General features: G+C 39.3%; 1 protein-coding gene and 1 long non-coding RNA gene across 5 annotated transcripts in view; one reads left to right on the top strand and one right to left on the bottom strand.

The window, feature by feature from the left end:
- The window catches only part of SCAI (suppressor of cancer cell invasion), a 154366-nt gene that overhangs the window by 58101 nt on the left and 68742 nt on the right, over nt 1-27523 (bottom strand). For all 4 annotated transcript variants that reach the window (XM_058694147.1, XM_058694150.1, XM_058694149.1 and 1 more), the window contains exons 3-6: nt 21221-21352; nt 2795-2890; nt 2180-2266; nt 1033-1131 (exon numbers count right to left, since the gene is read on the bottom strand). In XM_058694147.1, the coding sequence (XP_058550130.1) occupies nt 1033-1131; nt 2180-2266; nt 2795-2890; nt 21221-21352 (414 nt within the window). The remainder of the gene's footprint in view (nt 1-1032; nt 1132-2179; nt 2267-2794; nt 2891-21220; nt 21353-27523) is intronic.
- On the top strand, nt 250-12495 carry LOC131491345 (uncharacterized). The gene is made up of 2 exons (XR_009251406.1): nt 250-500; nt 12241-12495. It is a non-coding gene; the product is annotated as an uncharacterized LOC131491345 (long non-coding RNA).

Below are 27523 nucleotides of genomic sequence, written 5' to 3'. Positions count from 1 at the left end.
TGTGTGCCTTGCTTGTATCAAGCAACCTCCTCTGGACAAGCCTGAACAGGATCTGCTAGGGAATGAAGGGGATTTACAAGAGTGGGGCTTTCCAAAACATGTTGCTGTTTAGCTGGAAGGCTTATGATAGCCAAACCACAAAGTGTTCTCTAGAAAAATATGTCAAAATTATGTTCTCTTCTACTGCTAAGAGAATATAATCTTTTCACTGTATAACTGTGAGTTCTGTTGCCGGTAGTAGGGAGAACATTCAGATCTACTATGCCTGAACTTTCTCTTCTAACAATTCCGGGAATACTAGTCACGAAGATTCTCCAGCAGAACCCTGACTTGTTCAGCAATTCCGTCTTCATTTGGAATTAACATCACAGTCTACCTGGGCCCCAAATATGTCTGTAACTCCCATGAGAAGATAATCCTCTGAAAGGAAAAGAGAACACCTGTATACCTTCTTTTCTTTCTTCTTCTCCCACCCAAGCATCTACCACACTGCCAGATATGTAAGTGCTCAACAGATTATTATTTGGAATGAATGATTTCTATCTGATTTTTTTTTCCTACAGCTATGCAACTGTAACATAACGGGTTTATCAAATACAACGTAAACTGCACCGGCAGCCTTTTCTTTAGTCCCACGGACAGCTGTCAACAGGCTTCTGAATGCATATGAATTCAAATTACCCAGGCTAAAAAGGACAAAGGTTATCAGCGAAGCCTCACTTTGGAGTTGTTTCTTTTCTATGAGAATTTGTGTGGCCTTAATCTTTCATATAGAAACAATCAACTCCTTCTTTGTGCTCTGACTCCACTCAGGTATTGTGACATCTGCTAAACATATATTATAACATTTATTGCTTTTAGGTAAGCATACCTCTGTATGCTTAAGAAGGCCTAGTACATTGTAAGGCACTCAATAAAGCCCATTCAAATGAATAAAAGTTATAAACCAATGTGTGCTTCTCTGCATAATTTCCACACAGACTAAAAATTCTGAGTGTTTTCTCTCTTTCTAAAAACATAGTAGGTGCGTACCTGTCCTCTTTATTGACTTGAGAATAATATGACCTCTGTCTGATTGCAGAATAGAAGGAGAAAGCCTCATTCAGATAGCTGGTCTCAGATGTGCGTAGGCTATGGAAAAAAAAAAAAATCTTCATATTTGACAGTGTCTCAAACCATTTATGATGAATACTTGTTTCATTCCTCTGCTATTCCTCTACATGAGGGGATGGGAATGACTAAACTAAATTTGAATCAGCAAAGCAATCATCACATCACCCTTACAATGTGTAAAAATAATAGTAATTAAAAAAAAAAAATACCTCCCCACTGCTCCCAAGCCTTTTTTGATGGCAATCCAAAGTACATATTATTTTCGTTCTTTGAAGGGATTCTCCAAACAGCATTCCACCCAGTTACATCTTTCATGACCTTCCCCAAATCCAAACACAGTCATTTGTCCTTTGGTTCATTTCTTCAGTTTTTTTCTCACAGGACTCAGAAATGCGCTAATCAATGTGAACCTTCAGAGGGCGATGTAGTCAGTTCTCTAACATCTTTAGTTTTACAAGGGACTTCTTAAGAAAATATTCTACCCGAAAGAGTGATTTTAACAGGGGAATGATGGATGGTATCTCAAAAGACAGGAAGAGGAAGAAGTTCTATATGGTCCAAGCTTTTTATGGTATAACTGATACTACTTTATGAGACCTAGATTCCTAAAAGGAGTGCTCTTCATTGCTTGACCCATCACTAAGGATATAATCAAAATTATCTTTATCTGCTTCACAAAACCTTTTAGATATATCCTACAAGTATGAGTTTTAAAGTATTCCCCCCAAAACCACTCATTCAAACATACAAGTTATGTATTAAGATTCAAGTGAAGCCATTAAGACCTATGAATTCATTTAGTATTTATGATTTATCTAAAACAGAGATCATAATCATTTAAGTTATAAATGCATCTGCCCAAATAAACTGTTTGGAAGGTAAGCCTTTTAAGCAAATAATGTTACTTGGATTATGGAAGATCATTTCATAACACTGTTTTGATTACTATGATCTGGGGTTTCATTTGTACCTCCTTAGTTTTCCCTCCTACCAAGTGAGTATACTTCTGCATGCTATGTTTAAACCAGGATAACACTGTATTTTTTTCCATATGCAATTCACTTACTAATAATGGTAGTATAGCTGCCCAATCTTAGAAGCAATTTCCCCTATTTGCCACCGCTTCAAGCCATACCGATTATCCAAGACTTGTCTGTTTTACATAGGAGATAAGAAAATAGAAATAAGAGACTATAAATTCCAAAAATAACCAAATCTGTAAATTTAATAGGATAAAATACCACCCAATTCAGAATTCAAATTCATGAATTTTTCATGAGATTTCAACATCATTCAATTAAATTCAAAAAGCAGTATTAAATGTCTATTTAAAGTAAGTTGAAATATGAAAAGAAACCGTTCTGAGCTAAGCTCATGAAAATTAAAAGCAACACCCCCAAATAGCTTTGGCCAATAAACAACACCTACATTAGAATGAAACCATGAATCAGCCTACCTATGTCACAGTTAATCTGAACCATTTCAGATATGACACTGTCTTTAAAAATCAGATGAGAACATTACATTTTAAAACCTTAAATAAAAAGGAAAAAAAATCAATTCATTTTCATTTGCGTCATGAAGAGGAAATATATTAAAATGCACCAAGAGATAAAAAGGTCAAAAGTGGGACTAATATAAAATGGACCTTCACTCTCCTGTAACTATAAAATTCCTTTACCGATGCTGCTGCTGGAACTTCCAGAGTTTGGTGTAAACATCAAAAGTTCTTCCAAAATAGGACTGCCACTGCTTCTGCCCATATTGTGGCAAATCTCTGTAATACAAACAAACATGTATTAAATCAATTTCTTATGCTATTTGGAAATTAGGTCTTGTGATGGTACAAACTGGATATATTTAAAACATTTGCATTCAGGCTTTCTTTTACTTAAGTTTATTCATCATTGAGAGAGAGAGACAGAGACAGAGACGGAGCACAAGCAGGGGAGGGTCAGAGAGAGGGAGACACAGAATCTGAAGCAGATTCCAGGCTCCAAGTTCTGACCTGTCAGCGCAGAACCCGACGTGGAGCTCGAACCCGCAAAGCGTGAGATCATGACCTGAGCCAAAGTCGGACACTCAACCCACTGAGCCACCCAGGCACCCCCAGTCTTTCTTTTAAAAAAAAAAGTAACAATTGTGGGAGTGGAAATGGTTCTATAACAAGAGCTCAGGACATGTTCTTTCCTATTCTTCCCTCCTACCTCTGTTCATCCTTAATCTCCTTTGTAGATGCCTGTTCCACGAGGTTTCTAGCACTCTCTTCCCTCTCCCTGGCTGATATTTTTCACAGTCACTTATAGACTGATAATTCCAAATGTTTATTATCTTCATAGAAGAACTCAGCACTTTGAAAAACACTCCACTATCTAGAAGTGGATGTGCAGGTGGTATGGTTGTCCTCAATTCTTCTATCCTCTCCCTATGGGTGACACTATACATCCCTGTTCTTGGCCCTGGTGACTCACCGTCCACCCCTTAGAGACAAACTCTTCCCTGTCATAAGGAACACGGGCCTGGCCTTAAGACTTGCTTTGGCCAGTGAAATACAATGGCAAGTTACCCACACCATGTCTGAGAAGACGACGTAAGAGATACTACATAGTTCAGCATTTTTACTTCCCAACAACCTAAGACCAAGATAGGGCTGTTCCTCAGCCTGGAACACAGAGTAAGACACACTTAATGGAGCCTCAGAACTGAAGACATCTTATAGCTAACATGGGAGCTAGAAATAAGTCTCTACTGTACTAACGCACTAAAATGTTGAAGTTGTTACGGCAGCCTTATTGAGAAAAAGCCAGTACAGAAATGGATACCAGGAATGGGCTATTTCCATAACAAATACACAACATATGTAACACTGGCATTGGAATTTAGCAGCACCAAACCGTTACTGAAGGCTGGAAAATGATGACACATAGAATACAGCGGCAAAACAGCATCTGCCTGCAATCACTTGGAAAGGAGATGAAGTGACTAACTTACTTATGGATTTATACAAAGAAACCGGGAAAAGTATGTTACTAGCCCTGGATGCTATTAGCTGCATTTAACAAAACATGAGAAAGATGAACTCAGAAAAGAACTAGCTACAAGCAGGGTTGAAAGGAAAAGGGATAACCCACGAGTTCCAGAACTTTCAGAATTGAAAGATAACAACAATTTCTAATGCATACAAGTAAAAGATACAATTGAGAGATGCTGGCTATAAATGCCACTTACAACTGAGTCTCACTCTCAGGGCAAAACCTCTTCATTAAAGCCCAAGAATAAATCCATGAGGGACACCTGGGTGGTTCAGTCTGTTAAGCCTCCTACTTCAGCTCAGGGCATGATCTCACAGTTCGTGGGTTCGGGCCCCACGTCAGACTCTGTGCTGACAGCTCAGAGCCTGGATCCTGCTTCAGAGTCTGTGCCTCCCTCTCTCTCCCTGCCCTTCCCCAACTCACGCTCTGTCTCTCAAAAATGAACAAACATTAAAAAAATTTTTAATTAAAAATGTCATTTTTTAATTAAAAAAATAAATCATTTGACTTGACTAATATGACAGAACTAGAATTGCAGTCATCAATTTTCCCTTATTCTTGAGACTCGGCTCTATTCTATTGGTTTTTCTATTTCCTCATTAACATTCTGTTAATTATTACAGCTTTATAAAAAGTATGGCATCTTTCTTCTTTTTAAGGAACACCACGGCTGTTCTTGATTCCCTGTATTTGTCCATGACCTTTAACATTAGCTTATGAAAGTTCTACCAAAAAAAAAAAAAAAAAAAAGTCCTAATGGGTTCTAATGAGACCTCAATGAATCTAGACATCCATTTGGAGAAATGCCATATTAAAAATAATTTTTAGTGTTGGGGCACCTGGGTGGCTCAGTTGGTTAAGCATCTGACTCTTGATTTCCACTCAGGTTATGATCTCACGTGCGGAGCCTGCTTGGGATTTTCTCTCTCTTTCCCTCTCACCCTGCCCCTCCCTTGCTCACACTTGCACTCTCTCTCAAAATAAATAAATAAACATTAAAAAAAATAACACAATTAAAAGAAGTAACTTTTAGTGTCAGTAGTATCTCTTTCCATTTATGTTGAAAATAATCACTAAATTTTACAATGCTTTGCACAAAGGTCTAATATTTCTTAGTTCACATTACTACAATGTCTCATATTTTTATTGATTTGTGAAAAGCATCTGTATTTTTTAAGTTATGTCTTTAAATTATTTTTTGATGGTGGAAAGTTTCAGACATATACAAAAATAGAGAATAGTACAATGAATCCCCATATACCATCCCAAGCTTCAGAGATAATAAATTTGGGGCTGATCCCTTCTACCTGCGGTTGTCAGATAAAGTGTTTTTGTTTGGGGGCCCTCCACTCCTTTTCATTAATCTACCTGTCTGTGGTAACATAACTTTGTCTAAATCAATACCCCTCTGATCACCACTAGCACTATTTTCAATTAAGAAAAGAAGGGCAGGCTATATTTTAGAATGATCCCTATAACCCAAATGTCTACTAAAATACTTAAAATAGAGAAACACTGAAATGTCCCATAGTAAAAGGAGAGACTTTTAAATATAAATTCTCTCATTTAACCTAAGTTCAACTTGTATAAAAGAAATCCTTTATTATTATTTTTTTAATGTTTATTATTTTTTTGAGAGAGAGCAAGTGAGCAAGCAGGGGAGGGGCAGAGAGAGGAAAGAGAGAGAGACAGAGAGAGAGAGAGAGAGAGAGACAGAGACAGAGACAGAGACAGAGAGAGAGAGAATCCCAAGCAGTCTCTGTGCTGTGAGCACAGAGCCCAACACAGGGCTCAGTCTCACAAATCGTGAGATCATGACCGGGGCTTTAATCAAGAATGCAACGCTTAACTGACTGAGCCACTCAGGCATCCCAGAAACCCTTTATTTATCTCACATAAGTAAGTAAGCTGAATGTTCTTGGTAAACTATACTAATATATAGAAATTTGAGGTAGTATTTTATTGTTTGGTTGTTAGGGGGTGGAGGGAGAAATCCTTCCAGATTTCATACATACACAGTATTTGTGTATACAGGCACAGTATTTATCTTGTTTTGTAATGTCAACTTTTTCACTTAATGTACAATTAACATTTTTTCATGTTTAATATAAACATATGTAGCACGGTGTATAATACACATACATATTTGAGATTAGAAGAAAGAGACCCCCCCCACACACACAAAGCAGCTATATATTTTTTAATTTACTTAACAAAGGATACATAATTTCATGGAAATAAGATAGCTACAGAGCAGAAACAGATATAGCTTATGTTTGTAAAGCATTTCTCTTTTTTTTAATTTTTAAAAATTTATTTCTTTTGGGAGAGAGAGTGAGAGCACAGGGGAGGAAGAGAAAGAGAGGGGAGAGAGAATCGCAAGCAAGCTCTGTGCTGTCAGCACAGAGCCTGACGTGAGGCTCAAATCCACAAACTGTGAGATCATGACCTGAGCCGAAACCAAGAGTTGGGGGCTTAACCAGCTGAGCCACCCAGGCGCCCCTGTATAGCATTTCTCCTGCCCCAGTCAGGTATCTTGCTATTGGTGACACTTGCCCTGCAATTAGACAAGGCATAGTTACTACATATAATTCTACCAAGTGCTAAGTACTACAAAGGCCAGAGAATGTGATGTGAAATATGATTCCTACAATCAAAGAGCTTATTATTTAGTTAAATAGAAAAGACTAACACACGTACAGAAAAAGAAAAAATAGCACATAAGTATTAACTTATATGGTACTGAATAAAAATAACAGAAGACTGTAGAAAAGAGATATATTGGAGGGCTTGAGGAGTCAGGGAAAGCTGCTGAAAGAGAGAGATATGGATACGCAAAAGAGAAAGAAGAGATCATCAGAGAGAGAGAGAGAGAGAACTAAGATAGTATGTAAGAGGAACAAAGGCAATTATCAGCTAATAAAACCGTAGCCAGACCTCATTCATGCAACTGTGGACAGCTAGTGGTGGATGGCCTCCCTCAGACATCTCACCGTTGCCTGGCTGGCAGCAAGGGTGCTGGGTCATGTGTTTCTCATCCAATAGGCTAGCTCAGTTTCCATGAGGTTGGTTGCAAGGATCCCAAAAGCAGCAAAAGAGAGGGCGGCTCTAATGTGCATCGTTCTTTTTTGAGTCTTTGCATCATGTTTGCACCACCCCATTGGCTAAAGGAATCGTCATGGCCAAGCCCAGAGTCAGTGTGGGAGGGGATGACTCAGGGGCATGGATACGAGGAAGGGAATGATTTTTATAGGCAATCTACCACAGAGATCTTATATTTGTTTCTTTCTTTTTCAATTTTGAAAATAATAGAAGTCTCTTTTAAAACAAAAATGCTATACAGTATATAGAGTAAGAAGTAAAAAATACCCTATTGTTTTCCCCCTCAATTCTAGCCCCCAGAAATAACCACCATTAAGGATGCATTTTCTATGTACATTTAAGTAAATATGTGAGTTTTTCTATTATTTTACATAAATGGGATCAAACTACATATAATGTTCTATAACATGCCTTTTCACATGTCTTTTAAATTTAATAATATATCAGGGTTTTTAAATACACACATAATTATATCAACATTCACTGTATGCAATACAATCCCTTCTTAACATTTATATTGCCTCTAGTTTTTCCCTGTTATAAAAATGCTGCAGGGGCGCCTGGGTGGCTCAGTCAGTTGAGCATCCGACTTCGGCTCAGGTCATGATCTCACAGTCTATGAGTTCGAGCCCCGTGTCGGGCTCTGTGCTGACAGCTCAGAGCCTGGAGCCTGCTTCACATTCTGTCTCTGTCTCTGTCTCTGTCTCTGTCTCTGTCTCTGTCTCTCTCTCTCTCTCTCTCTGTCTCTCAAAAATAAACATTAAAAAAAGAAACGATAGCCAAGTTACGGAAGCAGCCCAAGTGTCCACGACTGATGAATGGATAAAAAACATACACCATGGAGGGGCGCCTGGGTGGCTCAGTCGGTTAAGCAGCCGACTTCGGCTCAGGTCATGATCTCACGGTCCGTGAGTTCGAGCCCTGCGTCGGGCTCTGTGCTGACAGCTCAGAGCCTGAAGCCTATTTCAGATTCTGTGTCTCCCTCTCTCTGACCCTCCCCCGTTCACGCTCTGTCTCTCTCTGTCTCAAAAATAAACATTAAAAACAATTTTTTTTAAATGCTGCAATGAACACCTTCATACTAATAATTTTGAATAGTTATGTGATAATGAGTAAAAGGTAAATTCTGTAAGTGGAGTTGATAAGTGAAAGAAGATATGCATTTCTCTACCAGATGTTAAGACAACAAACAAAAACGCAAAAGTTTTCCCTACATGAAATTTTCAGGTATACGTAACACAAATGAGCTCCTGACTGCATTTTAAAATCCATTTCCATTATCCTTATGATAAGGAGAAAGTCATATCAGATTATAGAAATAGGTTAACTACAGACACCAGTTTCCACATTTATTGCAAGTTTTCCTCTTTTTTAACGTCTCCATGTACCTCCAGCGAGAAAGAGCTAATCAGATATTAAAATTGAAGTTGCCGCCAGAATCTTTAAGACTCTTATCATGTAGCTGCTGCTAGGAAGACTGTGTTATTACATAACAGCATTAAGTTGCAACATCACCATCACCTCCACGGGAACTGACAACTCTTGGGTGCTTCTTTACCGATACTGTGTGAAGTACCGATACTGTGTGAAGTCTTTAGGCAAATTTTCGAGGAAGCATGTGCTTCCAAGTTCTTCCGAGTTTCCCAACTGACAGATTTAATAAACCTCAGTAATACATTCTGTTACGAGAGAAAACAGAACTAGATACAACTCAGTGCTTTATGTCATGACTATGTATATAATTTCAAGGGTTCAGCGTAAAGGGCTTTAAGGAAGGGCATTTTGTATGAGGGCTGAAAGCACATAATTGGTGATCCAAAAGGCCAAAACACGTAAGTTGTAGTATACAAATATTTTCTGATATAGCTATGAACAATGCTGGCCAAATTCTATAGTATTTTCCTCAAAATAATTTAGAACATCTGCCACCCCAGCCATAGGGGCACCTGGGGTGGCTCAGTGAGCTGAGTGCCAGACTCTTGATTTCGGCTCAGGTCATGATTCCAGGGTCGTGGGATTGGGCCCCGCGTTGGGCTTTGCAGTGGGCATGAACTCTACTTAAGATTCTCTCTCTCTCTGCCACTCACCCCACTTGCATGCTCTCTCTCTAAAAATAAACAAACAAATAAATACATACATAAAAATAAAAACAAAAACTCAGGGGCACCTGGTTGGCTCAGTCGGTTAAGAGTCCAACTCTTTTTTTTTTTTTTCAACATTTTTAATTTATTTTTGGGACAGAGAGAGACAGAGCATGAACGGGGGAGGGGCAGAGAGAGAGGGAGACACAGAATCAGAAACAGGCTCCAGGCTCTGAGCCATCAGCCCAGAGCCTGACGCGGGGCTCGAACTCACGGACCGCGAGATCGTGACCTGGCTGAAGTCGGACGCTTAACCGACTGCGCCACCCAGGCACCCCAAGAGTCCAACTCTTGATTTCAGCTCAGGCCATGACCTCGCTGTTACTGAGTTTGAGCACCTGCACTGTAAGTGCAGAGCCTGCTTGGGATCCTCTCTCTCTCTCTCTCTCTCTAACCCCACGCTCGCTCAAGCGTGCACATCCTCTCTCTCTCTCTCTAAATAAACAAACTTTAAAAAAAGTAATAATTAGAGGCACCTGAGTGGCTCAGTTGGTTAAGCATCCAACTTTGGCTCAGGTCATGATCTCCTGGTCTGTGAGTTCAAGTCGTACATCAGGCTCTCTGCTGTCAGTGCAGAGCCTGCTTTAAATCCCGTCTCCCTCTCTCTCTCTCTGCCCCTCCCCTGCACATTCTCTCTCTCTCAAAAGTAAGTAAACAAACATAAAAAAAATAAAAAATACAAAAATAGTAATAAAAAAATTAAAACGCAGCTATACAGACAGGAATTTCTTTTTCAACACAGAGTTAAATTTTTGTTTAACTTCCTAAAGGCTAAGTCCTGTGACCACCCCTTCTCTAATAAGACCTATCACAGAAGCTAATATACATACCACTATAATTTGATTAGAGTCTAAAACTAACTAAGGTATTTTATAAAGAGGTTTAGACAAATTCCTCTACTATTCAGAGCTTGACTATGGTTTTAAACTCTGAATACATCATTTGGTTATTAATACTGATGTCAGAGATGGGAAATTAATGGTCCATAGAATTAAATTAAATGGGGCTCTGTGAATTATCCTGTAAGCTAAATGACCTGATATTTCACTTTTTGCAAAGGCACCTATGTTATAAATTGACTGCTCATATTCTTCTTCCAAAGCATTAGTAGAAATTCAAAGTATGACACTTATCTCGCTCCTTTTTTTTAAATCCTCAACTCTACCAACGAAAGTTCAGAGACTACAGTAGCGAAAAGTGTCGTGCAAATGATTAGACCTGGTTCTTATCTCAGAGATGTTTCCAATGTAACGCTGAGATGTCAAAACTTAGGAAACCTCTTCTGGGTTTCTACAAATCAACCATCCTAACTAAGCGGAATTAGCTAAGATGCTGACACCCAGCCACGCCTGACATCCCAGCCCAACAGCCACCCTTCCATCCTCACGTCCGTCCTCCCTGTGGCGTGCTGCTGTGCACCATGTCCACCATCTTGGAATTCTCTCCTTTCTGTCCTTCCTGTTCTCTTCTACTGGCTTCCCTTTCCTTAGTCCCATAGTTAAATGCTTGGCTTCTCTAGGGCATATATGTGTGTATGTAAACATATTTACACACACATACACACACGTACACACACACACACACACACACACACACACACACACACAATAAGGATCAAGGACCTTAAGCGAGTTGTCTGGGAACTCATGACCAGTAAATCGTTGAACTACGATTCAAATTCAAACCTTCTAACCCCTAATCTAATGTTCTCTTCTTTGCACCATAAGGGAAAACAATTTAGATTTTGATTCTACATTAGTAATTTCTTCTCTGTGAGCTCATTCTGCTCTCCAGGTCATGGGATGCAACTGACCTCCAACAAAGCTATGACCAAAGCTGTAGTCAAAGGCATAACTCAACTCCTCTGAACAAGGTTTTCAGTCAAGAAGCACAGTGTCCCATCACACATTCTTGTTTACACAGAGAAGACTGAATTACATACGGTGACATCTTTGTTCTAATCCATGCCTCTGTGTTCATTTGTACGTCAGACAAAATTGTGTTCAGGACTTGCAAGGCCAATCAGCAATTCCTTGTTTTAACACCGGCATGTTTGTTTTTTTTTAACCAACTGGCATACCTGGTTTCCAAATTTAGGTTTAAGAATCGATCTGTGAGTTGGAAGGTGTTGGGGGTATCCACAGGTCTAGACTGTTAAGGCTGAGTGTTTCCTTTGGGGAGGATATCTTAATGATACCACTATATCAACTTTTAAAAATTTTATTTATTTTTGAGAGTGAGAAAGAGTGCACACACACGTGAGCACATGTGGGAGAGGGGCAGAGAGAGAGAGAGACAGAGAGAGAGACAGAGAATCCAAGCAGGCTCTGCACTGTCAGCACAGAACTCGACATGGGGCTCAGTCTCACTAACCGTTGCTTAATTAACTGAGCCACCCAGGCATCCCAACTCTTTTGTTTACTGAAGAGGGAGAAAAGCTTTTTTTGAATGAGAGATTGAGAAAAATGCACAAGAGTACTTGATTAGGTATAAGGTGGACATTCCCTTTATCTCTGCATCCTGCTCCCATCGCTAGCCCTGTACCTAGAATGGTCTGGGCACACAGAAAGCTCTTAGTACATTGCTCCATTCCTAAGGATGGTTTATGAATTTGAATAACTTTGAATAATCACCCTTAGTTTGAATTTAGAAATGCCAAGCCAAATAAAGCTACAGAATGCTGTCTTCTCCTCCTGTGAACCAGCTCCAGGGGAAGTATACAAAATCTTACACTTAGAAATACATTTATTTTCCACTGGCCCCTTGCGCATAGAAAAAAAAGGTTGTCAAGTTTTAAAGTCCTCTAAGGTGTTGCTGCCTTGTGCCTCCAAAGGTCTGTGACTATTTTGTAGGTATGATGTTACCCAAAGGAGTTCTACAGATGTGGATTTCTCAGAGAACCAAGAAGATGAGTGCAAGAAGCCAGGAACTGCGTCATTCCTACATCATTAGAGTATTCTCCTGTGTCACCTCCAGAGAAGAGGCTATCAGAGCTTCCCTGTAAGTTTTGGGATCCTTACTCCTACACTAAGGAAAAACTTCTCTGAGGTAGCACTTCCCAAATTAGAACCCATTGTATTAACATAAGCCATTGCTTATCCGCCAAAGTTTTGTTTTTCTCATTTATGAACCAAGAAAATAGGTGCTAATGAGGTTGTTTTGAGGATTTAGTGAAATCTATTATTCTTAAAATCTTTCCTTTTTCTCTTTACACTACGCCTGGAAGATCTTAGATCACACACAAAAAGACAAAAACAAAACAAAACAAAAAAAGTAAACAGAAATACCTTCCCCCTTACCAATCCCTGGTCTAACCCACTAGCAATTATAAAGGTGAAGATGTGTCGGGGCGCCTGGGTGGCTCAGCTGGTTAAGCTGAGACTTTGGCTCAGGTCACGATCTCACGGTTCATGAGCTCAAGCCCTGCGTCAGGCTCTGTGCTGACAGCTTGGAGCCTGGAGCCTGCTTCGGATTATCTGTCTTCCTCTCTCTCCGCCCCTCTCCTGCTCATGATCTGTCTCTCCAAAATAAATAAAAACTAAAAAAAAAAAAAAATTTTTTTTTAATAAAAAGGTGAAGATGTGTATTTTTGTTCCTAGCCAGGCCTGACAATTAAGATCTTAGAAAACGGTAACTTTTTAGGTCAGGTTATACTGAACTTTGATGGTCAAAAAGAACTAATTAGAAATATACTCATCTATTTTAGTGTTTAAAATTTTGGTATATCATTTAAATAGATGATTTTCTGGATTCTGGGGAAAGGACAGCAGCATAGTTTCAGCTCCTCAGGTACATTCCAAAAACAGACAGAAACATTAGATAACAAAACCAAAACCCCAAACATCTTCAGCAAAAGTAAGTGTTACGTCACTTCAAAATTCAGATGTTGAAGTCCTAACCCCCAGTACCTCGGAATGTGCATTTGGACATGGGACCTTTAAACAAATATAGTAATTAAATTGAAACAAGGCCTTTTGGGTGGGCACTAATATAATCTGACTTGTGTCCTATAAGGAGGAGATAAGGACACACAGACACCAGGGATGCGCACGTATGGAGGGATGACTAGATTTAAGTACACAGTGAGAAAACAGCCATCTCCAAGCCAAGGAGTGAGGCCTCAGAAAGAGCCAACCTTGCTAGTACCTTGATCTGGGACTGTTAGCCTCCAGAACGGTGAGATAATAAATTCCTGTTGCGTAAGCAACCCAATCTGTGATATGTTGTTATGATAGTCCTAGCAAACTAACAGAGTAAGTAATAAAGTATCCTTCAAATCCCCAAATACAGGTGGGTAGGGACAAATCACCAACAGCCAAAAGACCTGCAGGCTATTGGCATCTGTACAGGAAGAGACAGAAGAAACAAACAGGGACATCTGATGGACCTGTGAAGAAGAGAACCCCAAAACAGCCAGTATATATTCTCCAGAAAGCACAGCGGATCATTTTGTGAACAGAAGCTAAAAGTGGGAGGAATTTTGCCTGAGTCAATAGCCATACATAGGTACTGAGTACCTGAAAAGTGGCTCATCTGAACTCAAATGTATGTTAAGTTTATATAAAATATTCAGGGGGCACCTTAGTGGCTCAGTTGGTTGAGCATCCGCCTTCAGCTCAGATCATGATCTTGTGATTCATGAGTTTAGGCCCCGCATGAGGCTGTCTGCTGTCAGCATGGAGCCTGCTTTGGGTCCTCTGTTCTCTCCTCCCTTCTCTCTGCTCCTTCCCCACTCATGTTTTCTCTCTCTCTCTCTCTCTCTCTCTCAAAAATAAAAAAAATAAGCATTAAAAAAGCTAATAAAATATTCAGTGTACTTCAAGGACTAAATATGAAAAAAAAGAATGTAAAAGATCTCAATAATTTTTCTATATTGATGACATGTTGAAATAAAGTATTTAGATATATTAGATCAAACAAATTATAAACATTAATTTCATTTTTGCCTTTTTACATTTTAAAAATCTGGCTACTAGACAATTAAAATCACATTTGTGGTCTGTATTAAATTTTTATTAGTCCACACTTCTCTACATCATGTGACCAAGATATCCACTGCACTCTGGTGGCAGTCTACCTCAAATGCATGTGCAATTCTTTTGAGCAAAAGGCCACAGAAAACCAAAATATTTATTACAAGCTTGTACAGCTACTTTAAGCATCATCTTTGAAATAACATATACTCTACTATGTTTTTAAACGTTTTAAAAATGTTTTTATTTATTTTTGAAAGACAGAGAGAGACAGAGGATGGGTGGGGGAGGGGCAGAGAGAGAGGGAGACACAGAATCTGAAGCAGGCTCCAGGGTCCGAGCTGTCAGCACAGAGCCCAAAGTGGAGCTCGAACTCACGGACCGTGAGATCATGACCTGAGCCAAAGTTGGATGCTCAACTGACTGAGCCACCCAGGCACCCCACAGATACCCTACTATTACCGGTGTGCAGAGCTTGCCTCAAGGAAGGTATGAATTTTTTGAGGAAAGAAGAGAAGGAAGAGGGAGGGGCAGAAAAAGAAGGAAGAAAGAGGAAGGAAGGGTTGCAGAAGGGGAGGAAAGGGACAAGGGAACAGACCATTCATCTCCCAGTTACCCTTTCCTACTTAGGAACCAGGGCATCCTAAAAATAGGCTCTTCAAGGAAGCATTGTGGGGGATTTCTTCTTTAATTTGAAATATTAGAAGCCTATTTAATCAAAACAATTTCTGCAGTTCTTTTTATTTAAGACCATTATATTCACTTTGGCACACTTCTCTGTCAATGTATATTTGTGGCCTCCAGTGCTCATTTTGGCTATGTGTATTTGCTCTTCCAGAGTCAAATAATCAGTGATTTGGAGGCCTCTGCTGTCTCGAGGCACCCAAAAGTCATGGATACCACTGGTAGGGACAGCTGTGTATCTCAAATACATGTCTCAAGATGCTGTCTTATATAATCCCAGCAAGTATTCCATTCTGCTCCGGCAGTCTTAGTCACCATGGTAACTGGAACCCTGCAAGCACTGGGGCTTTTGATCATTTTCTGACAGTATTCAAAGATATTTCTAACATTATTCTCACTTCATTACTACTGTAACTACATGCAAGAGCTATTAAAGGAAAAACACCATTCATTTGATCTATTTCTCACTCTCTTGCTCTATGTTTTCTTACACAGTGAGTGGAAACAGCTTATTTATTATGCACATAATATAAGGAGATATTTTCAGTCAAGAAAAACACTTCGTTAAGATATTCACATCTAGGGGCAGCTGGGTGGCTCAGTCAGCTAAGCATCTGACTTCGGCTCAGGTCATGATCTCGTGGTTCGTGAGTTCGAGCCTCCCACAGGGCTTGCTGCTGTCAAAGCAGAGCCCGCTTCGGATCATCTGTCCTCCTCTCTCTCTCTCTCTCTCTCTCTCTCTCTCTGCCCCTCCCCCACTCACGCTTTCTCTCAAAAATAAAATAAACGTTATAAAAAATATTCATGCCTAGGAAAATTAAAAGGTTCTGAGAACTTAGATGAACGACGTAATATAAGGTGGAAAGACACACCTTCAAGGGCAAAAAGGGAATTTATTACATCTAAGTAAGACATTATATAGAAACTCTGAAGCCTTTCATGAACTGAAATGCACTTTTTTGCTCTGCTCATAAGGAGTTAAAAAGTCCAAGTGAGAGGGAACACAGGGGGTTGCTGAGGTGCTAAATGTTCTGTTGGTTTTTTTTTTATGTTTACTTATCTATTTTGAGAGAAAAAGAGAGGGCGAGCAAGTAGGGGAGGGGCAGAGAGAGGGAGAGAGAGAATCCCAAGCAGGCTTTGCACTGTCAGCACAGAGCCCCGTGCAGGACTTGATCCCATGACCTTGAGATCATGACCTGAGCCAAAATCAAGAGTCAGACACTCAACCGTCTGAGCCACCCAGGCGGCCCCATATGTTCTATTTCTTTATCCAAGTACAAGCCACATGGATATGCTCCATTTGCAAAAAATACATTCATAATCTTTGTACTTTTCTGCAAGTATATTACACTGCATTGTAAGTTTAATAATTAGTTTGTGAACTCAAGAAAAATAGAGGAAGCATGAAGGAAAGCTAGCCAAAATTGATAAACACTAACAGTGAGAGGAATGTCGGGAAGGAAGGGCCCCATGTTAAAGGCTATGCTACTCTAGCTGGGTCCCCACTTTCCCATTTCCTCAAGTCCCAAAACTGGTCCAGACCACCACCAATGTATTTCTTCTTCTCTATAAGCACTATGATCCTGTTTTCTATTCAGACCAACATAGATATAAAGAGGGAAAACAACCAAAAATTTTTTCTTTTCATTTTTCCCAAAGAAATCCTCTCTATTTCAAAAGAAATGCACTAAAACTGTATCACCCCTTGAAAAGCAGAGAGGTTTTTAATTCACATAACTCAAAGAGCTACTTTGGAGAGGGAATGGGAGAGCAGTGTGGAGAAGAATGCCACACACCCCACAACCACCACCATGGGGAACTCAAACACAACCTACAGAACTGATAAATAGAGGCCTTTCCAACCAAGGCCTAATACTGAACAAAGCATTTTCATTTAGATAAACAAGCAGAGAAAATACACACCCCCATATGTACCAGACATTTTGAGAACATCAACCCCCAAATATATTTGGTCTTTGGTTAGGGACCAAACTGGGTGGTAAAAACAAACAGTCCCCGCTAAGAGCTACTAGGGTATACAGAACATCAATTTAATATAGAATTTTTGATAAATCAAGATCATGAAGAACATACTGTTTTTGTCATTCGCTCTTTTTCATTTATTTATCCACCAAATCTTTTTAATAATTCTATATCATTCTGTTTGTGTGTGTATGTGTCTAAAACAGATGTTCTTAAAAAGTGAAAAAAAGGAAGAGACTCAAAGTACTAATCTCTCAGGAAACTTCACACTTGCACTGCCATTAGCTACATCTCTCTCAAACAGCAACCCAAAAGCATTCAGAGAATATATATACTTTACTCACCATATTTATTACAGAAATAATTAAGGCTGTTTAAAATAAAGAGGGCCCTGGGCGCACCTGGGTAGCTCAGTCGGTTAAGTGTTCAACTCTTGATTTTGGCTCAGGTCATGATCTCACAGTTCATGGGATCGAGCCCTGCATCAGGCTCTGTGCTGACACTGTAGAGCCTACTTATGATTCTCTCTCTCTCTCTCTCTCTCTCTCTCTCTCTCTCTCTCTCTCTCGGTCTCTATCCCTCCCCTGATTGTGCGCGCTCTCTCTCTCTCAAAATAAATAAATATTAAAAAAAAAATAAAAAAAATTTTTTTTAAAAGAGGGTCCTGTACACAAAACACTGAAAATAAATCCCTGATGAATTTGCTTAACCATTCCTCTAGGCCAAAATTTATTATTAGTATTTTCAAATTTTATTTTATTTTATTTTATTTTATTTTTTAAATATTAATTTAAATGATTGATTTCTTTTTGGGAGAGTGCAAGCAGGGGAGATGCAGAGAGAGGGGGGCAGAGGATCAGAAGCAGGCTCTGCACTGACAGGCTGACAGCAGGGAGCCTGATGTGGGGCTTGAACCCATGAACTGCAAGATCATGACCTGAGCTGATGTTGGACGCTCAACCGACTGAGCCACCCAGGCACCCCACGATTCTCAAACTTTAAAAATAGCACTTTGGGGAAGTACTACTCCACATCTGGGAGGCAATCAATATATTAGTATAGAAAATACTGCTTTCAGGGGTGTTTGGGCGGCTCAGTAGGTTGTGTCCAACTCTTGATTTCGGCTCAAGTCATTATCTTGCAGTTCATGGGATCAAGCTAGCTCTGCACTGGCTCTGCTTGAGATTCTCTCTCTCCCTCTCTGCCCTTTCCCCGCTTGCACGTGTGTGGGCGTTCTCTCTCTCTCTCTAAATAAATAAACATAAAAGAAGAAAGAAAGAAAGAAAGAAAGAAAGAAAGAAAGAAAGAAAGAAAGAAAGAAAGAAAGAAAGAAAGAAAGAAAGAAAGAGAAAGCAAGCTGTGGCCACAGTGCCAGAGTGATATAATGTAAGTTAAGAAAAAAAAAAAAATAGTGCTTTCTGGGTAGCAATTTATGGTATCTGCAAGTTACACATGTATACTGACAGAATTATTGACTTAACAAATGAAGGGAAATTTCAAACTGGTGAAATTATGTACTGAATATTTCAAAAAAACAAAGTAAAAAGGATTAATTATTTCTTTTTAAATGTTTATTTTTGAGAAAGAGAGACAGAGCACAAGCAGGGGAGGGGCAGAGAGAGAGTGAGACACAGAATCTGAAGCAGGATCCAGGCTCTGAGCTGTCAGCACAGAGCCCAAAGTGGGGCTCGAACTCATGAACCATGAGATCATGACCTGAGCTGAAGTTGGAGCCACCCAGGTGCCCAGAAGGATTAATTCTTGGACCCGATACAGTTTCAAGAGCTCAAGAACTAAACTGAAATAGGTATCACAAGCATATTATAATAAATTTCTGTAACAATAAATAAACAGTCCTAAAGATTAGATCTCGTGTAACCTCTCCATGTATTAGGTTTTCCTACCATCCCCACAGACACAATTTTACTCTGCAATTACTTTAAAACTAAATAAAATCAAAAATTCAAAAATAAAAATAAAATCAGTGTGATCATTAACATGGCACTTTAAAAAAAGATCAAAATGAGACACATTTGAGCTGTTAAATTGATCTGCACAACAAATTTAAATTTAAAATTTGCACATTTAAAAAGAGGGTAAAATAAAACAATCAACTCTAGTTACGTGTTTTGTACTATATACTGTCATCGTGTGGCTTAAAGATGAAGACGTACTTTAAAGCGATTTACAAACTGTAGAATGCTGTGCGGAAATGTGTTACTGTTACTGTTGTTGTAGTTACAGAGTGATTTTAGCCAGATGGAGAGTCTCTAGCAAGAGATTACTTGAGCTTTAAGGAGTCATTTATGATCCAGAATCAGATTAGGAAAATAATTCCTTTTTAAGAAGGGAGATGCCACTAAATTCAATATGCTTCTCAAACATACTCAGTGAAGACATACTCATACTATACTCATTCTTATATTCAAATAAGAATATATAGAGAAGCTAGTAAACTTTGGGTCAAAACGTAGTATCTAGGGCTTTTTATTAAGCAGTTTAGCAAAAAATGCTGATATGAAATGACAAGATGTCATACATCCCATAAAGAGTAAATGAATACAAAAAAAGAGTATGTCTGGCATATGGTGGACAAATTTCAGAGACATTTTCTGAAAATGAAATGATGTAAAAGAGAACAGAGATGAAAATCAAGAGTAGGTCATTACAGAGGACCTGAGCTGGATGTTCACTCTAGGCATTACAAGTACAAAAAGGAGGGAGGGCAAGGGACAAGAAAAAATATGGAAGAAATGCAATAATCAGTTGAAAAAATATGTTTTCTTTTTTAAATTTTATTTATTTATTTTGAGGGATAGAGAGAGAGATCAGAGGGAGGGGCAGAGAGAGAGGGGGAGAGAGAGAGAATCTCAAGCAGCCTCCATGCTTATCAGCGCAGAGCCGAACATAGGAACTAATCTCACAAACCATGAGATCATGACCTGAGCAGAAACCAAGAGTCGGATGGTCAATAAACTGAGCCACCCAGGTGCCCCAGAAAATAATTCTTTGTTTTTTGTTTTTTTTAACATTTATTTATTATTGAGAGACAGAGAGACAGCATGAGCATGGGAGGGGCAGAGATAGAGGGAGACACAGAATCCGAAGCAGGCTCCAGGCTCTGAGCTGTCAGCACAGAGCCCAAGGCAGGGCTTGAACTCACGAACCGCAAGATCATGACCTGAGCCAAAGTCGGACACTTAACCAACTGAGCCACCCAGACCCCAGAAAATAATTCTTTAAAAAGTTGCAATTAATCTGATTATTACCAGAAGCTGATCTCAAAGATTCTTCTCTGGCACAAAATAGAAAGCAGCAGAGTACAGAAGTTAAGAAACCTGCCTTTGGAATCCTTCATTTAACAAATGTTTATGAAGCATCTGCAGTGGGCCAGACCCTGGCCATTATGTACTAGAGAAACCGTGACAAACAGGGGCCTATTCTTGGGAATATTAGTTTTATGTAGGAAGACATTATAGGCAAACTAATAAGATTGCTCAAGACAGTCATCAGTTTTATTAAAAAATTAAATGAATATAGGGATAAAGTGACTGAAAGTGTAACTTTAGATACAGTGGTCATGGAATATTATCAAATGAATATTTGATAATCTTGTAATTATCTTTACAATTGTAAATGTTTTCTTAAAAGATACATTAACTTCAATACCCCAGTGTGTAAAATCAGATGTAAATAGGGTATGATGTGGGGGCACCTGGGTGGCTCAGTCGGTTGGGCGCTGACTTCGGCTCAGGTCATGATCTCACAGTGGGTGAGTTCTAGCCCCGCGTCGGGCTCTGTGCTGACAGCTCAGAGCCTGGAGCCCGCTTCAGCTTCTGGGTCTCCCTCTCTCTCTGCTCCTTCCCCACTAGTGCTCTGTCTCTCTCTGTCTCTCAAAAATAAAAAAAAACATTAAAAATAAATAAATAAATAAATAGGGTATGATGTGGAATACCGTATATAAAACCATCTAACAAAACTGCTTGCCTCAACTTGAAGGAAACAGTTTTCCTCTTTCCTATTGTCTTCTCATCTGAAAATGAAGAGGGTCAAAACAGCATGATCACCTGACCTCTAATACAGGTATTTATAAAACATTCTATCCATAACTTTCAGAAACTTACCACACACCAGCCATAGGGAAAAAAACACAGAACTAGAGAAAAGTTTAAGGCATCAAGAGTCCACTAACCTTAATCCGTTGAACAGTTGCTTAGATTTATCCAGAAGGTAACAAAAATCTGTAACTGTTTTCCTCTCTCCCTGTGGGATATCATCTTCAGCACCTCCAGAGGACATGATTTCTTTAAGAGCAAATTCAGTCCTGTAAGTAAACATATGCCCATTTGTCCAGTGGATAAGAATAAAATGAGGAACATACCTTAATTATATTATTTGATAGCATTTTTTTCAAGATACAGAATTCTTCTGATCACAGTCAAATCATCAAAATAACCTAAGTGCACGATGGTATGGGAAAACACTCAAATATTGTCAGTAGGAATGCAAGTTGGTACATCATATTGGAAATACTATTTGAATGCCTTTTGACCTACTCCTCTATTTGATCCATTCTGTAAATCCATCCTTGAAAATGATCTGTAAATGTAAAGCACTTTATCCATAAAGATATTTATTTCAGTATCATCATACAGTATTTAAAAACTGGTAACAACCTAAAAGAATCAAAGAGGGCAATTATCAAGTGCTTCACAGAACACTAACAACTACACTCTACCCTATCACTAACTTACATTTAAGATAAGGTAATTATATGAAGACACCTCAGTGTAAAAGGGATATAAAAACTATACATACACATATATTAAAGCTATCTTTGATTGAAACCAAACTACCTTCATATGTAATCAATCATGTTAATCAGCCATTTTAATTGTTTTATTTTTTATTTTGAGGTAGAGAGCACAGAAGTGGGGGAGGGGGCAGAGAGAGAAAGAATCTTAAGCAGGCTCCGTAATCCCACAACCCTGAGATCATGACCTGAGACAAAATCAAGAGGACGCTCAACTGACTGAGCCACCCAGGGGCCCCTAATCAGCCATTTTAAAAACAGCAAGTTGCTGGGGCACCTGGGTGGCTCAGTTGGTTAAGCATCTGACTTTGGCCCAGGTCATGATCTCCTGGTTTGTGAGCTCGAGCCCTACATCAGGCTCTCTGCTGTCAGCACAGAGCCTGCTTCAGATACTCTGTCCCTCTCTCTCTCTCTCTGCCCCTCCCCTGCACCATCTTGCTCTGTCTCAAAAGTAAATAAACATTAAAAAAAAAAACTCTTTTAAAAAATAAAATGTAAAAACAGCAAGCTGCTGGACAGCGTGTGAAGTATGAACCTATACTAAACAAAAAAATTAATTTGTGTTTACATACAGACAGAAATCCCTGGAACAACATAGGGAAATCTGGCCCTAATGTAGGGTGAAAATGCAAGCAGAGCAGACCAGAGCCAGACACCAGAGATGAGAGTTAGGGTGTGGTGCAGTTATTTCGGTAAATATTTTTCTCTCCAACGTTTTACTGAATAGGCAGTTGCAGTTACAGGGCAGAAAGACTGTCGGCAAGCCTGAAACCGTCAAGGGGCTACAGAGTAACAAGTGGGTGCCATGGGGCCAGCTGGTGGGGATATGCACGGATGGCAGTGGGTGGTCCCTGTGTGTTCACGGCTCCCTTTTCCCACCACTGCTTTCTGCACTTTGTGGGCTAGAAGTTTCTAACAGATGGAAGCAGACCTTAAAAAGTGCTGAGACTTAGAAGGGGTTTCACACTGTATAATGACGGTGGTAAGTCCTCTCCCTGGACCCCCACCACCTTCATTCTCTAAACCCAGGAGAGGCACAAACTGGGCATCAAAGCTGACTGTAGCTTTCTTCACCACACCTCAGATACATCATGAACCAAGGTGACTAATATCCCCAGGACACAGGAGAAAAGACAGAAAATAAATGTTTAAAAATAAACAAACTGGGGCACCTGGCTGGCTCAGTCGGTAAAGCATGCGACTCTTGATCTTGGGGTTGCAAGTTCGAACCCCTGCTGGGTGTAGAGATTACTTAAAATCAGGGCACCCGGGGGGCTCATGTGCTTTAAGCATCTGATTTCAGCTCAGGTCACAATCTCACAGTTTGTGGGATCGAACCCTGTGTCAAGCTCTGCACTGACAGTGTGGAGCCTGCTGCAGATTCTGTGTCTCCCTCTCTCTCCCCGCCTCCCCTGCTCACTCGCGTGTGCGCCCTCTATATATATATATATATATATATATATATATAATCTTAAAAATAAATAAACTTTCAAACTTAATAAGGAAGGATATTAGAAATAAAGCAGGAAGGGGGTGCCTGGGTTGTCCAGCTGATTAAGTGTCAGACTCCTGATCTCTTGGCTCAGGTCATGACCTCACAGTTCATGAGATCAAGCGCCAGCCATGTAGGGCCCTGCACTGACAGTGCGGAACCTGCTTGGGATTCTCTCTGCCCCTTCCTTGCCCACATGCACATGTGGGCGTGCTCTTTTTCTCTCTCTCAAGATAAATAAATAAACATTAAAAAACAATAATAAAGCCGGAAGAAAATGTCATAATGAAGCAAATAAGAATACTGGGCATGAAAAATATAATCACTGAAATACTGAATGGATAAATGTATTAAAGAGCAGAAAGGAGAGCATTGAACAAATTAATAAGCTAAAGTATCAGGCTTTGCCTGACATCAGGAAAAGGTAAAATACATAAAAGAAAAATCAAGAGATATGGAATAGAGAAATGAAGGAAATCAACATCCACATGACAGTATATATAGAAGAGAAAAAATATGCAGAGATGATGAAAAATATTTTCAAGAAGAAACTTCCATTAAGCTTCTCAGACTCAGGGAAAGTACGAGGCCTCAAACCAAAAGGGCTCAAAAAAAAAAAAAAAAAAAAAAAAAAAAAAAGATAAAGATAAAGAAATAACCCCACAGCTAGAAACATTCAGGTGAAACAAGAATTCCCAGGAAGCCCTCGCCCCTTCCTGAGCAATCCAGTCTGACAGCCATTAGGTGGGGCACAGCATAGTAGGTGTCCACGCACAGGGCACAAACTGTGAAGAGGCTATCCACATGCACACAAAGGGCCGGTCTACACGGGAGGTTGAACCCTGAGTGAGGTGACCCTGAGTATTTCCACATGGAACGGTTCAGAGGCCACAAGAAGAGATTTTTCATAAATGGGAGGATTCATCAAATAAGAAAATCAACTGGGGTGCCTGGTGGCTCAGTCAGTTAAGCATCCGACTTCAGCTCAGGTCATGATCTTGCGGTTTGTGGGTTCGAGCCCCGTGTCGGGCTCTGTGCTGACAGCTCAGAGCCTGGAGCCTGCTTCCAATTCTGCATCTCCCTCTCTCTCTGTCCCTCCCCTGCTCATGCTCTGTCTCTCTCTCTGTCTCTCATTAATAATAAATAAACATTAAAAAAAATTAAAAAGGGGCACCTGGATGGCTCAGTCAGTCGAGCGTCTGACTTCGGCTCAGGTCACGATATCATGGTTCGTGGGTTCGAGCCCCGCGTCGGGCTCTGCTGACAGCTCAGGGCCTGGAGTCTGCTTCTGATTCTGTGTCTCCCTCCCCTCAGCTCCTCCCCTGCTCACACTCTGTCTCTCTCTCAAAATAAAGATTAAAAAAAAAAAAAGGTTTTTTTTATTTAAAAAAATATTTTTTCAAATAAGAAAATCAACTAAGGACAATGGGACCCAGAATTCTCTTTATAAGAGAAGAGAGATACAGATATGAAAAGAGAAAGGTTAGAATAAACCCTGTGGAAGGTCTGGGTGAACTAATGGATCTTTTAGAATATAGACATAGGAGCATCTGGGTGGCTCAGTCATTTGAGAGTCCAGCTTCAGCTCAGGTCATGATCTCACAGTTCATGGGTTCAAGCTCCATGTCAGGCTCGCTGCTGTTGGCACAAAGCCAGCTTCAGATCCTCCCTCCCCTCTCTCTCCGCCCCTCCCCTGCTCACGCTCTCTCAAAAATAAACATTAAAAAAAAGAATATAGACATAAATGTGTATGGGGTATGTATGTCTCTGTGTGTATACATAAGCATACACACATACATACTCCCTAGCTCTGTAAATCTATGTACTGAGAGGGCCTTGGAGCAGTGACCACCTCCACTTGGTATGAACATACCTAGTCTCTAAATCTCGTCTTGTAATACCATTCTCTGATAAAGGGAACCAGATAGATATAGATATATAAGAGATATATATAGAGATATATATATATATAGAGAGAGAGAGATATATATAGAAAGAGATATATAGAGAGAGATATATATACAGAGATATATATAGAGAGATATATATATAGATATATATAAGAGATATATCTATATCTATATATAGATATAGATATAGATATATAGATATAGATACCTCCAAGGGAACCTATATATAACATACATATAAAACAACATGGATGGGCCTTGAATGCATTATGGTAAGTGAGATAAGTCAGATAGAGAAAGACAAATACTGTATAATCTCACTTATATGTGGAATCTAAAAAAAACCAAACTCATAGAAAGAGAGAATAGATTGGTGGTTGCTGGAGGTGCGGGTAGGGTAGAGGAAATGAGTGAAGGTGGTCAAAGGGTACAAACTTTCAGTTCTGGAGATACATATACAGCATGGTGACTACAGTTAACAAGAATGAACTGTGTATCTGAAAGATGCTAAGAGTAAATCTTAAAAGTTCTTATAATAAGAAAAAAATACGTGAGGTGATAGATGTTAACTAAACTTAACTGTGGTAATCATTTCACAATATATACATACACGTTAAACTAGTACAATTTTATATAGCAATGCTCCTCAACAAAACTGGAAAAATAAATTAATAAAATAAAAAAAATAAGGGGCACCTGGCTGGCTCAGTCAGTTCAGTACAGAATTCTACTTTTGATCTTGGGGTCGTGAGTTCAAGCCCCACGGTGAGGGTAGAGTTTACTTAAAAAATAAAATAAAAATAAAAATAAAAATAAATAAAATAAAGCATTTAAGAAAAGAAGGAGGAGGATCCAGCTTGAAAAACCTCCTACTGGCCAAACCGGGGATAATTTCAGCATCAAAACAAATAATGACAATAATGGATTATAACCTATTGAATAAAGTAAGAAACCATGAAGCAATGCTGATATAAATAAATGACTGAATAAATGGAAAGTGTGGGAGAGTTTCAGAGTACTTCTCCATAAAACACACATAAATTCCAAAATACAGAAGTGATACCTGACAGACTCTACCTTGATCAAATGATCAAAGTGAATATTAATAACTGGACTAATCAAAGTCCTATACCACTTGGTAAGATACAATGAGAAGTAATGTTCCTGCCAATTCAATTAGATGCTGGATCTTGAATCTAATCATGAGGAAACAAACAAAACCAAATTGGGAGGCTTTCTATAAAATAATCTACCTGTAACCTTCAAAAATGCCAAGGTAAAATATGTCAAGAAAATGCCTTTTCCTCCAAAGAAAAGGAAGACTGAGGTGCAAAGCCTGATCCTGAACTGGATCTTTCTGCTGCAAAGGATATAATTGGGACAACTAGAAAACCCTGAATGGAATCTGAGAACTAGAAGGTAGTAATGTATCACTGTTAATAAGAAAAAATGTTAAACTTTACCAGTAATCAACAAAATATAAACTCGTAGAGCCACTCCGGAGAACAGTAGGGAGGTTCCTCAGAAAGTTAAAAATAGAACTATCCTACAATCCAGCAATTGCATTATTAGATATTTACCCAAAGGATACAAAAATACAGATTCAAAGGGGTACATGCACCCCAATGTTTATAGCAACCTTATCAATAGTTAAACTATGGATAGGACCTAACTGTCCACTGACGGATGAATGGATAAAGAAGATCTGATGTGTGTGTGTGTGTGTGTGTGTGTGTGTGTGTGTGTGTGTGTGTGTGTACATATATAATAATGGAATATTACTCAGCCATCAAAAAGAATGAAATCTTGCCATTTGCAACAACACGGATGGAGCTAGAGTGTATTATGCTAAGCAAAATATGTCAGTCAGAGAAAGACAAATACCATGTGATTTCATTCATATGTGGAATTTAAGAAACAAAACAGATGAACATAGGGGAAGGAGGGAAAAAAAAGAGGGAAAGAAACCAGAAGAGGCTCTTAATGATAGAGAACAAAATGAGGGTTGATGGAGGGAGGGAGGTGGGGGGCGGCCTAGATGGGTGATGGGCATTAAGGAGGGCACTTGTTATGATGAGCACTGGGTGTTGTACGTAAGTGATGATTCACGGAATTCTACTCCTGAAACCAATATTGCACTGTATCTTAACTAATTAGAATTTAAATAAAAACAAAACCCAAAACCCCAAAATACAAACTTAATACAATAGTTAACCCATTACAGATACAGTACACTAATTATTGCAGTTGACTATGCACTGAAACCAGCATATTTTCTAG

This window comes from Neofelis nebulosa, chromosome 12 (assembly GCF_028018385.1).
Source record: "Neofelis nebulosa isolate mNeoNeb1 chromosome 12, mNeoNeb1.pri, whole genome shotgun sequence".
Classification (NCBI taxonomy): Eukaryota; Metazoa; Chordata; class Mammalia; order Carnivora; family Felidae; genus Neofelis; species Neofelis nebulosa.
Note: the sequence above shows the minus strand (reverse complement) of the source record. Positions and strands in the feature narration are given on the sequence as shown.